The 14,012-nt window shown below is 37.7% G+C and overlaps 1 protein-coding gene across 1 annotated transcript; it reads left to right on the top strand.

Moving 5' to 3' along the window:
• The first annotated feature begins 4,277 nt into the window (after positions 1–4,277).
• fam83b (family with sequence similarity 83 member B) lies at positions 4,278–13,923 on the top strand. Its single transcript, XM_012877739.3, has 5 exons — positions 4,278–4,397; positions 6,029–6,514; positions 9,137–9,301; positions 10,621–10,745; positions 11,062–13,923. The coding sequence occupies exons 1-5, from the start codon at positions 4,338–4,340 to the stop codon at positions 12,965–12,967; spliced, it is 2,742 nt and encodes a 913-aa protein (XP_012733193.2). The 5' UTR covers positions 4,278–4,337; the 3' UTR covers positions 12,968–13,923.
• Positions 13,924–14,012: the final 89 nt, after the last annotated feature.

The raw sequence follows: 14,012 nt of genomic DNA, 5'->3' as shown, positions 1-14,012 counted from the left end.
CTCTCTACAATTACACTGTCGCGCTGCGCTAAAGGATCCTGTCTACTGCGCAATACACGATTAATTAGAAAAACTCTGCAAATTATTCTTGCATCTTCCGCAACAGGTTGCTGTCGTAAATTCCAATTGTCGTGTTTACATGATGCATTTTTGTTCCGATTACTTTTGTCCATGTAAACATAACTAGTGTGTAGCAGGTACAATCCTAAAATATAGGTTTGGGAATTCTCTCTAAAGTCTTTGCATCATTTTGTTTTGTGAAAGCAAAACAAAAAGCAAAATCAGGGACTACCGTAACACCAGTGGTTGTGATGGTGGGGTTAACGAAGAGCCCAAATGCAGAACGTAGTATTGGCAAAAGTTTAATAAATAACGGAAGTCTTACAACACACGAGGAAGCAAGGCAGGAAACTTAGGAATTAAACGTTTCGGAGAGAGAAACTAAGTGGCTTGGAGCATAATGGAAAAAAAAACAGCGAATGTGAAATGACAACCAGGCAGCTTATATACAGGGGATGGAGTGGAGAAAAATGTGAGAATGAGAAACAGCTGAGATCAATGAAGGTAGAGAACAGGAAGGAAAATACTGAAAAGAGTGAAAAATCAGAAATAGTACAAAATATAAACAGAAGGAAATCCACCTAATCCACAAATATATTATCTAAACTACCAGCACTAGTAAATATAAACCGAAAAAAATAGAAACCCCAAAACATGAACATCTCAAGATAAGAAGCATGAAGGCATAACTAAAGAATGCACGCTCCAGGAAACTCAACAGCAAAAAAAAACAGTCCAAACTACACAAAAGACAATCAAAACACCTGAAGATCATTACTGTGGTAAATATCTTGATACATCTTAAAATTGCCTTAGGGGAATGCTAAGAAGTTAAACAAAAAGAAGATTTTTTTTATGTAAGGACTTTAACTGTGACCGTGAATAAAGCTGTGCACATAGCATACCTGTTCTATGATGTCCCCATGCTTTCAATTTTCAAACAACACAGAATGAAAATTAATAACTCTGCTTCTTCAATTTGCAGATTCAAGCGTCAGTAGAATACTTAAGTATCTTCCATTTGAGCTCTACAGCCATTATTCAGTGCAATTTGGATTTGTAATTCTCCTGGTGTTTCTGAGAGGTGTATGGTAAGTGAACCACTCAGCCTTACAACAGGTCTGTGTGCAGTCACTTTAGCCAATGTTCCTCTTGGGTCAACAAGCAGGCCATCTGATTTGGATGTAATTACTGACCAAGAGAGAGAAGAGGATATATAATGAAAAACTAAAGTTAACAGTAAGTGTGTACATTGCTTTCTCTTTATTAATTTTAGGTATTGGCAAGTGATCCCGTGGTTGTCTACTTTACGGAGTGCAGTCTTTCCACAATTACACAATGTACAAATCTAAGCCGTTCACATTCAAACCACTGTGCAGTCTGTGCCAACCATGTGCAGTAAACCGGTTAAACAGCTTTTGTTCCTGTATTTAAAAGTGCGCTCAGCAGAGAGGTACAAATTAAGCTGTGCCTCTTTCACAGTAATTGCAGGAGTCACTGTCAAACTTATATTTTACATTCGCTGTCATCTTTGATCGTGCTGTTTTTTATGGATTGTAAACAATACTCTTGGAACTTTAGGAATCATAATAAGTAGGATGGCATTCCTGAGTCTGTTATGAAGTCTGCAGAGGATGCATTTGTTTTTGCTGTCAAATACAAATCGTCCCAAAGAAGAGCAAATGTTCTACACAAAATGAGACACTCCCTTTCTGTTTCCTTACAACTTCATTAGAGCCATGTTTACCCAAATGCCAGTGCTGTAGGTTAACTGATCATAGGACTTGCTAAGACTTGCCCACAAACAGCCTGAGGACGTGATGACGACAGAGATCGGGTGTCACTAGAGGTGACTCATAAGGAAGACGCTTCAGGAGAAAAAAACTCCCCTTGACTTTATCAGCACACACCCAAGATTAAAGACATAACCCAGTGGCACTGCAGATGTCTTAGTCTTTCTGGCTTGTGCGTAGCAATACACCTGAGGTGCTTGAAGCACAGTGAAGGAATAGACAGCTGACAATATTACTGTTACTAATCTCACACTTGACTGAATTAAAGTGATTGAACGCTTCATGCCTGATCTTTATCATACAATTACCAATCAATTTTTGCCATAATTCTTACTCAAAACCGTGGACATCATCTACAGAATCAAACATTTCAGACTGATGATGTTTTAGGAAGAGCTTTGAAAAGTGTTTAAACGTATTGTTTTGTCTGTGCACTCAACGAGCCACTTAATGTGTCAATCTGTTTACAGTGGCTCACTTATCTATATGTACAATAGGAATCTTTATGGGGTTTCAGCAAGTAAGGATTCTACTTTTCCAAAATGTCAAAGTGCTCTTTTAATTATCTATTTGAACCTTCAGCTGCAGCCAGGAGGAGTGTCTGCATAAACCACCTACACTATCACTTCTCAGGGCATTTCATTGGGAGTTGAGAACGATAGTGGGTTATTTAACCACATGCTATGTGGAGCCTCTGGAGAGTTTAGAAATTCAAATCTGCATCCTTGCCCAAAGTGGGGTAGGGGGTCTCTCTCTCCGGTGGGGTTGGGGTGTTGGGGGGGGTAGTCTACGGGGTGGATAACATACAGAAGATAAGCATTTTTTTTTTTACCTCATGATGTTACAGAATTCTCCTTAGACAGCTGTCTTTTAAAGCAGCCTGTTCAACAGGTGAAGTGTAACGTGTTGAGTCATGTTTTGATTTATCCCTTTGGCTTTGTCTGTGTGTCTGTGTTTTTTAATATCACTAATTTAGCAAAAATTAAAACCTTGTGCTGATTTCTACCATAACTGTAGCAAATTCTTGAATAATTTGAAATTATCAATGAAAAGAGTCTAATAAACAAATCGGGCACAAGACCATGACATTGATTATCTTATCATCATTACAGCCGTTGATGAGTCGGATATATAAAGTAGCAAATTAATGTTATGTTCTCTAAGTTAATTTGTTAAAGATACAAAAATGGGCAAGCTTAAAGGAGCAATAAGCAAAAAATAAGCAAAAAATACTTTAGTGGAGAACTAAAGGTATCTTTTTAGATGGACTATGGTCAAACATCACACACTATCTCTCTGCGCTGTTCTCTAATCTCCTGTTTACAAGCCGGGCCGGCTGCTCATGCACGTACGTGTACGTGAACAGCTGCCTCTCAGGTCTTACCCACTCCCTGCCTATGAAATGACACCACCAGGCACAAAATGGCGTACTGGGCCCGAGTGCTGGAGCCAGGTAATGTATGTATATATTATATATATATATATATATATATATATATATATATATATATATAAAATAATGGCTGTGTGTGTGTGTGTGTGTGTGTGTGTGTGTAGAGAGGCAAAGATCCCTCAGATCGTCATGCAGGTGTGCAACCACAAACACAATATCAAATAATCTTTATAACTGAGGATGTTGTCAGGTAATGTGTTTAAATCGTATCAGGGTTTTATTCGGAAGAGGTAATTTGGTGAAGGACCAATATATGTCCAATATGTATAGACCCCATGAATTAATGTATTATTTAAAGTAAAAGTTTAGTTGATTAATATTTAGAAATGAGAAACACTTTTAGCACTGTTTTTCAATTATAGGTAATCTCTCTGTGTACAAATGACAAGATCAGGTTGTGCAAATCTCCTCTGTCCCTTCAGCAGAGCCACGTCAAGTGAAAAGGCCTTAACGTTTCCACGAGGAATGCAAATTCAATATCGCTCTGTCCCAGTATTGACAAGCTGGGACAAAAATGTCAGATAGGAATTCAAACATTGACACTTTTATCTTTTATTTACACACTCATGTGAACAAGAACTAATAAACAAAAACAAAAAAGTTACAGAGGTCATCTAGGATTTTTTTGTAACCAAGATAAATTATTCACAGCCTTGTGAACTAAAACATTTTCTTCATTGGTTAAAATAAATTCCTGGATTAATGATTTTAATTCCCAGTAGTCTCAGAACAGAAACTGTACACAGCCGAAAAGAGCTAATGCTGAGCCATTCACTCAAACCTCTTTATGCTGTCATTATCTGGATTTTCCTTCAAGTGAACTTTGTTCTTGTAGACAAGAAGGGGAGTGGCTTAATGTCTCAAACAGGTTTATGTCTGCCTGGGAGCCTGTTTCAAGCTGGGTCATTTGCATGCTGAAACAGGCATCCACACCCTCCCACTTCAGACTGCTTATCATGTTCAGTTACCTTCTGTCTTTGTCTCTCCTAGCTGGCTCTCAGAAGCTGCACCAAACACTGAGCACAAGCTAAATGGAAGTGGGATATTTTCCGAACAGTCAGGAGGATTTCCACAATGGTCTCTATCAAAATGTAAGTGATGTAAAGTGTAAGAACTGTGACTAGCTCATTGTGCTTTGGGAGTCTTAAAGAAGTGTTGAACAAAAAGTAACTACCCTTTTAGGTTGAGCAATTTCTGTCTCTGAACTGTGACAGTTTGAAATAGAATATCTGACTACTAGAATATCTAGTAGTCCGCAGGCTGTGTTGTAATTTGAGGCTAATGTTGCAACAACTTACAGACTGTTTCTTTGGACACTAAAAATTTCTGCTTACAAGGCGCATAAGTACCCCGGCCACCGTACATAAGAGATCTTTGACAGCTACAACTCAGCTTGTGTTTAAAATATGCTGCTAAATCAGAAAATGTACATAACTTCTCATCTAATGACCACTAGATGAGCTCTGAACAATTTTAAATCTGCTGATTGGCTTTGCCTATTTTGGCAGCCAATTTAGTGCAACATAATTTTGACATACAGATTAGCATATTCTCAAGTAACGTACCCTTACATTAATGGACACCAACACCAGCATACTAAAGAACAAGGCACCACTGTACTGACTGGAAAGTCAAAAGAGTGATACAACAGGACTTTGATTAAAATAAAGTTTTTATAATTTTGTTTTTTTTTAACATGTTGTCCGGGGAGACAGAAAGCCCCTAGTGGTCTGAATGTTACGTGTAAAGGTTAAGGAGGTTATAACCAATCTTTACCACTAAATCCAATATGGCTGCCGTGTGTTTAAAACGTAGTGGTAGCCGCAAAAAACAAAGTGGTTCATTGCCCTTTTTATGGTTTTTGTTTAATTGAAACTTTCACACCCATAGTATTGTACAATAAAACAATCATAAAACACAAATACATTGAAAATCAAAAGTGTGCTTTATTATTATTTGTAGTATTAGGTAGTAATTGAGCAGAGCAGTTATTATACTATCCCACATGTTTTTTGATGCTGAAATGTGATCTAGATGGGTTTGAAGTTACTCCCAGAAAGATCACAATTTGGACATTAGTAGTCAACTTCAATCTAAACTTGGAGTCCTTTAACTGTTCTTCACTGCACTTGGCTTTGGAATAGTTTCTTAATGATCAATGATTGTTTCTTGTTTTAAAAGCTCCCCTTTCGTGCTTACAATAATTATTTGTCTCAGAATTTAACCTGTAAATGGCTGATAGTGCTATGGGGTGGACCAGGTACAACTTATTTTAGTTGTATTCAGGAACAACAAGCTAACAATTCAGTAATTAGCTGAGATCTTATTGTTTCTCTCACATGTGAAAGTATTTAATTCCTGTATTCTTGGTAAAATGCTGCTATTTAAAAAAACAATAATCATCATTATACTTTTTTCAATAAATTGTTTTGAACAGGGCTGTGTTAATTTATATTTACCTGTATTAGAACTGTTTAGTTTTCTTCTCAAATCAAAACTATACACTGCACTAAAAGCTTAAATGGGTTTCTTTTAAAACCCTTTGTTGCAAAAAAAAAAAAAAAAAAAAAAAAGGATTAAAGAAACTGCAAGAACAATTTTTGTGCACTTTATTTTGTAAAATCACGACCACGGTTTTCTTCACACAGAGCCAACATTTTTCACCTTGTTTTGATGTTTGTTCTCCTCTGACATCATCCTGTGTCTTCATTACCTTTGACAGGTCCTAAAGAAACAGTCTGGGGGGATGGAGTCTCCAGAGTTTTCCCTGCTGTCATCACTGAGAGGCGACTTTAATCAAGAGATTTTTATCCAGCCTCATTATAAGGAGTCGTATCGCCTGGCGATCGATTGCCTCATTAAAGATGGAAGAGACCGCTACCAGGAGTTCCTCAAAGAAGAACACATTGGGAGCTTCCTCTCGGAAGAGGAGATTCTCTTCATTACATCCAAGGCAGAACAGCCGGCATCCCAAAACCTGACAGAAGAAGTCATTGGTCCACCAGATAACTCAACAGACAACCAGTCATCCTCTGGGACATACTGGCCCACTCACTCAGATGTGGAAACACCAAATTTGGATTTGGGTTGGCCAGAGCTATTGTATGATAACCACCCGACTAATATCAATCTGCTCTACCATCCACCTAGACATAACAGCCCGACCATAAAGGAGGTGATCCTGAAGAATATTCAGGAAGCAATACAGGTAATTAAAACAGTGTGCAACGGTGGACTTAAAGAGGCAGAAAACCTAAAAATGTTTTACAGTTATTTTACGACTGAGACTTTCTACTCTGTTTTCATCTGTCATCCACACCTAAGACAGTTTTTGATGGGAACAAAGTATATATTCAAGGTTTTTGCAATTGATCCTGATAAAGATGTTTTAAATGAGTTGACTTTCTCCTGGTGTTGTCTAGGAAAAAAAGTAATTTAACCGGAAAGGCAGGATTAGTAATACAGCTGCATTTTGTAGAAATACCTCCAACCTTCTTAATATTTACAGATTATTCATAGCATAATAAGACAACTGTAGATGCAGACCAAACAGTCATTTTAAAAAGCACCTACTTTGAAATCTTTGGCTTTGCTGATATCTGATATGGTCTGAAGAACTGCTACAATCAGCAGAAAAAAAAAAAAACTTCTGTAACAGTGGTAGCTACCATCAATTATAATTGATCATTCATGAGTGAACTCTAAATCATGTGTACAGGTGGGGTTAACAGAGGTAACTCCACACAGCTCAATAAAGGAGACAAAGTCAACATCCATCCATCCATCCATTTTCCAAACCGCTTTATCCCTCATGGGGTCGCGGGGGTCGCTGGTGCCTATCTCCAGCGTTCACTGGGCAAGAGGCGGGGACAAAGTCAACAAACGTTGATAATTACATTTTTTAGAAATGTTTTTTTTAAAAACAAGACATTATTATTTCATATCAGAGTCTTCAAAGAACTTCCTAACATTCAAAACTACGAGAGCTCCATGGTTGATAGACTTTTAAAGTAAAATGAAATAAAAATAAAATAAAGATACATTCTATTTTTGACTTTTCTCTCGTTGTAACTGTAATAGTCCAACATGACTGTTCTAAATGTTAGCAAAAAAATCATAGACAGTGTCAACCAACACCAAACTGGCATTTTCTCCTTTTCAGACCCAAATTTCAGACCAAGCTGATTCCAAACACAATACAATCACTGTCAATCTGTGTGTGTCTATATAACAGGCTTACCTCCCATGTTAAAGTATCAGCACAATCTCCTAAATCTAAAACGTTATGTCTATTTATATATTTAAAACTTGTCTATAGATTATATAGATTAGCATGTATATTTTATTCACGTATGCAACAAAAGCTTACACTTCTCCCTTAAAATTAGTCAAAATATGACCTGAAGTGACACACGTCTATGGTGTCTGGATTGGTGGATGGAGCAGTGGTGTCAGTCTGATATTTTTTTAAAAACATTTATTTAAGTATCAGGTCGGATAATCATAACTGGAGTGGTCCCATCTTAAAAGGATCAAAGCATGCATGTAGAATGGTTATCCAGAGATTATCAAAAACATAAAACAGTATACCGGTTAGAGGCCCAGTTTGCACATTCCCTCAGATTTTCTTCTCATATTTGTGTCCCATTTTGTATCTGTTTCTATTAAACTTGTCCTGTAATCAGAAGCCCTTAATGCCAATGTCATTCACTAGCCTTGCTCAGCTTCTTCTGAATTTTGATGTTGATAATACCTGCATTATCCACACCTGGAAGTCTTGCAAAGGTATTACAGATTGCAAGAGTTTAGATGCAAACTTTTGCAATAAATATATATAAAAAAGAGTGGTTTAAGAAAATATCCATAGTATTGTAGGTGGAGCATTAACGTGAGAGCTCAAAGGACAAATTCTGTCTCAGAGATCACCCAATGTGTGTTGTAAGCTCTTTTCTACTCTAGGCAGCTACCCAGACTACTGCCGTTCTTCATTTCAGAGTAAAGGAGTGTCTGCCGGGATGGTCCAGGGAAAATCTGGTTTTGCAACTCAGTTTCTTAAAGCAAACACAGATAACCATATTTCCAGAAAAACCACATGGTTACAAAGCAAAATCCTTTTCAAATTCCCATTGTTTGCCTTCAGACTCAGTCAAAGGAGCTTATAACCCAATTCTGTTACACAAAAGTGTAGTTAGGAGATGTGGGGTATTCTAGAAGTCTTTTAATTACAGCTCGAACTTCTGAACTAACAAACTCCTACGGAAGAAAAGGCTCAATTCTGCATGGATCAGACAGCTTAAAAACAACCTTTTTTTGCTATTGGTGAGGTAATCCAAATCAATTATTTGTATATACATATAAACAATTTCAAATGCTCAGTTTTCTGATAATGATTAATATCTGTTAAGGAATATAATCAAGAGGGACTGTCACTTCTTGGTCTACCAGAGGGAAAACTTAAACTAGACTCAAACAAAAAAGCAATACATTAGTACAACAAATTTTCACTTTACCCACAACAATAAATTATATGCAGCATATTTACGATTATTTCCAAGCTTTACTCTAACATGTACTACTTGTAAAAATAATCTTGTTACGTTTTACGCTACTGAAATAATTAATAGTATTTGGTTTCAACAAATACTCTCATTAGTGATACAAACACATCTATCACCCTTTCCTATGGTAAACTTTAGCTTGTTGTATGCACTGCACATCCTCCTTTGCTCTAGACTAGAGCAAGTTTTCATTTGTTATTCATTGTTCTCGTTTTCTGCTAATTGTTGAGTGATAAAATGCTCTTTACTCAATCTGCTCTCTGTCTTTAAAGGTCATTGCTATTGTGATGGACAAGTTCACCGATGTCGACATATTCAAGGAAATCGTGGATGCTTCTATACGGGGTGTACCAGTCTACGTGCTATTGGATGATAACGATTTGAAAAGTTTCCTCAAGATGGCTGATAATCAAGATATCAAAATACAGCAGCTCAGAGTGAGTTCGTCAAAATAATCTTGTGTCTAACAGTCTAGTTAAGAGATTTTCTGCTTCCTCTTCTGCTTCTTCTTAGTGTTCTCATTATAATTATGTGGTAACTATGGAGGACCAACACTGAAATATATTAAAAATAAATACATAACTAAATGCTCTATAAATAGTAAGTATACAATTAAATGCACAAAAACGCAGCAAATAAATGAATGCAAGCACTGTTTAAATCATACAATGATAGATAAACATAAATCTGTCTTTTAATTTGCTTTTTTATTCACGTTTGTAATAATTACCTCATTTATTTATTATTCGTTAAAACGTTCTGTCTGCTGCGACCAACAATCCACCCTCCTGAGTGCATCAATAAACAGCTGAAAACAGCTGTCGGCTCTATTGTAAAACAGATTTTTCTTTCTAAAAAATCTTTCTAGACACGCATAAATGGAACATATGAAACAGATCCCAAATCTAATAAAATAAACACTGAATAAAGTTAGACCCAAATTATTCTTAACTCTGTCAAATCTAGATTTAATCAGATTTTCATTCAATCAAGAAGTAGATAGGAAACGAGTTCTTCAGTGGTATGCTGTTATTGTTTACTGCCATAATAATGAAAATACCTGAAGCATATTCTGGCTGTTGTCTGGAATGTCGTGACTCCTATTTAGTTTTACAAGAAAGTGTATTTTGTTTTGATATATTGCTCAAAAAGAATGATCTCTTCTTGCAATTCCTATTTTATAGTCAGTTTTAGCCTGGTAATTTTGCAATAATTTTCAAGTTTCAAAACATCTATTTTTTTAATTGCTCTTTTATTAGAAACATAATAATAATCATATCTACATCAATACATTAGTGTTCAATGTTTTCAGATGTTAACTTCTTTTAAGTAATTATTATGCATTTTATATTTGATAATTGAATTCCGTACTAGCTCCAATGACATCATCCAAATTCATTGAGAATTTAGATAATTAAAAAATAGTTACTTTTGGAGGAAGTAAATAGTAACAAAAGTTGGAGAACTGTTCTCTGAATCAGGCCTTCTGTTTTTATTATATGATGAGAGGATTAATTATTTGTAGGCACATGTTTTTTTCTACTGGGTGGAGTCATAATTATTGGCAAGGCATTCAAAAGTTTGAAACACACCCTTAAAATTTTCCCACTGAGAGCACGTTACACGCCAACAACAACGGGAACTCTGTGACTCAACAAACTGACAGCAGCCTACTTCTGCTCAATGTGAATTTCTGTTTGTTGTTAACTGCGGTGATTTTACCAATGACACGATGCTTTCATTTCTCCGGCAACAGAACATGAGGGTGCGCACCGTGAAAGGTCGGGATTACCTCTGTCGATCAGGAGCCAAATTTCATGGAGCAATGGAGCAGAAGTTTCTCTTATTCGATTGCTACACAGCAATTTATGGCTCATACAGGTAAATAATGCAACAGTACAACTGGGGAAGTGGGTGAGTGCATTGAGGCGTGTGCTGGGCACAGTATTGCATTCAGTGGCTGTGTTCAAACACTGCAGACATGATTTCTCACTGATCATACAAAAACATATATATATATAGAACTTTTAAATATAAGTTATGTTGTTATTTTTGAGGCTTTAGTAATTATCTGAAAAAAAGGTTGTATAAACTAACTTTGCACCTAAAACCTCAGATGGGTCCATTTAAATACGTACTTGAATTTGCAAAAGCTCGAATCAATTGAGTTAATATTTGTTTTGTCATGTTTTTACAGTTTCACTTGGTCATCTGAGAAGATCCATCTGAGCATGGTACAGGTCATCACCGGCCACCTTGTAAGGTCCTATGATGAAGAGTTTCGGACACTCTATGCCCAGTCAACTGTACCGGCTGAACTAGATACCCCGGTGGAAGGGTTGCACAGCAGCGGTCTTCATGGGCAACACATGTTGCCAAGATATTCTGCTCCAAAAACTGGATGGAGGGACCAGGTGCGGCATTCTTTGGATAGAGTCAATCGGAAAACCTGTGAACTAAAATCTAGCATGACAGGCTTTGAAGAGAGGCTCATTAAAGAGGATGGTAAAATATTCATGCCCTTGATCAAGGAACCACAATATGACCTCAATTTCTTAGATGACACAAATTTGTTGAAACGACACAGCTATGCTGGGGAAAGACAAGATGAATGCATCCCACAGAACACGAGGGCCAGAGGAAGCAATTGGAATATCCCTAAAGACGCTGGAGTTTTTCCAAACAACTACTCGATGGATAATTATTTGCAAGTGTCACAGCTACACAGAGGTCAAAATATGCGTCAGTCTTACAATGGCATTGACAAACAAGTCCTCTCCGTGCAGCAGAACATGCCAACATTGAAGAACACTTCAAAGGCGTTCATGCGCACATGGAGGATAGACTCATACCTTAATAACCCTGACACTCAATATCCGGAAACCTGTGACTATTTAGACCCGTTTGAAAACCAGGATAACACCAGCTCCTTCCTTCAGGGACAAATGCGAAACTCTATTGCTCTCAAGTACTCCGTACCAGGACAAACAGAGCCAAGCGGACTCAGAAACCCCTCTTCGCGCCTTGCTGGTTCCTCAGCAGCACCCAACAATTCTTTTCACTCAAATTCAATGCAGTGGCATTCTGCTGCAGCATCTGAGAAAAAAATCTACTCCAAAATGTTTACGTCAATGTTGGACAACAGTGATAATGCAGCAGGCCATGGCCCAGGTAGAAAATCTTACCACTCCACGTACTCCAGTTTAAGCAGACATAAACAGGAAAATATAATTGCACGCCCAGACATGCTGGCAGACAATTGGCAAAAGAGGCACAGCGTAGCTGATCCACGGTCAAGAACGGAGCACACATATGAACCCTCAGGTCACATGTATGGGCATCTTGTAAGGCCAGAAGTAAACAGGAGCACTGTGGAAGTCCATGCTCACAATGGAGGATATAGAGCAAACATTAATGAAGATCAGAGATCTGTCTCCCACCATGATGTTAAGAATGTCACACATAAAATAGTGTCAAGTACTCGTATCTGGCAGGAACCCCCATCCAGGACTGTCTCTGCAGCAGCCTTGCACCACAATAGCAAAGATTTGCCAAATAAATCCAGGAATGGGCAATCTTTGACGCACATATCAGAAAAAAAAGAGAATTACCCGAGGACCATGGATACACCAAGTCTAAATTCAGGTGACAGTAGTGACACCATTACAGCTGAGGATGACACTTCAACAACTGTAGGGGGAGAAAAGCATCACCAAAGTGCAACCAGTTCTGACAGGTCATCATCAGAAAGCCATCTAAAGTCCTCAAAGCCGCGATCCGAAACAGAGGAACATAAGCGCCAACCATCGAACTCTCCCTCCAAAACCACCACACAGAAGAAACCCTCGATTTTTACAAAAAACACTAAGCCTGCTGCTGAAAGTCGCGTATACAGCAGATTTGAACCTTTCTCCTCCTTTGAAAAGAAAAGCTCTCTGCTGACTGGCTCCAGGCGCACACAGTCTCAGGAGAGAACGAAAAGCCTTTCCAAAGGCGAGGCAGCTGCTGAAACCAGCCACACTCAGGCAACACGAGGACACCAGGAAAACAAGCTGGGAAAATTCTTCAACAGAGTAGGAAATCTGTTAAATAAGAACAAGTAGGGTCGGCTGCTTCAGTGGCACATTCAAACTACGTGGGTTGCCTATTAGAGATGTTCATTAGATTGGCAATGGTTCTGAGCGTGGCAGAGCAGCTACGTGCATATGCTTCGCAGTTTGAATTTTGATTTTCTACCTTTTGTTTTGCACTGAAATATCACCCTGATATGGCGATTACAGATGGGTTTTACTTGATGTAGAAATACTGCTTCTACGTTCTGCTGTTGTTCGTTTGTTTGTTCTTTACTGGGGTTAGCCTCTGCTATAAATTGAAATGCTGTCAAAATGTTTACATTGGCAAATGGTGGTGTAACAAGGTCACATGTGTATCCTTTATTATCCTGGACCTGCAAGTGTGTGGGCTGATCATACCTCGCTAATCCCCGCACAACATTGGTCCGCTTGAGTGTCGACAGCTGCTGCAGAAACACACAGAACAAATACATTAGGCATTCAAAGTGTTCATCGGACATCTGAAAATGCATTTCTTACTTGTTTATGTTTCACAAAGGTTTCACAAAGGCTGTGCAGAGTGTATTGACATTAGAAAGTGTTCACATTGTGTATTATGCTCAGCAAATTCGGATCAGGTCAATGTTCCATTAATTTTAGGAAAGATCAAGGAGCTTGTTAAAATTACCTTTTCTCCAAAGACTTCAGTAATGGGATTGTTTTTTACACAGAGTGCTGCACCTTGATATCAAATTAAATGACTGTGCAAGCAGAATAGAAAACACAACAGATCGACACATTGAAGCGTCTGTGAGATGACTTAACAATTTTAGAGGAATTCCATGCCTCTCTTATGAGGTTTCACTGGATTAACAAAAAGTAATATAATTGACCACTGATTGTGTTTAGAGGTAAGGCTCTTTTGAATGAAAGTACTGTAAAGGGGTGCAGGTGTTTGTGAGGGATTGTGTAAAAATGTTGCTGTATATTAAAGAGACTTATGTTGAGTTTATTTATTATTTCAGTAAAAATGTCCTAAATAATTTTGGATCTCAGTTAAAATGTTCATCTTCTTCAATGGTGATTGATTTTTCTT

The sequence above is a fragment of the Fundulus heteroclitus genome, chromosome 22, assembly GCF_011125445.2.
Source record: "Fundulus heteroclitus isolate FHET01 chromosome 22, MU-UCD_Fhet_4.1, whole genome shotgun sequence".
NCBI classification, from domain to species: Eukaryota; Metazoa; Chordata; class Actinopteri; order Cyprinodontiformes; family Fundulidae; genus Fundulus; species Fundulus heteroclitus.
This window is presented reverse-complemented; position numbering and strand designations above follow the sequence as displayed.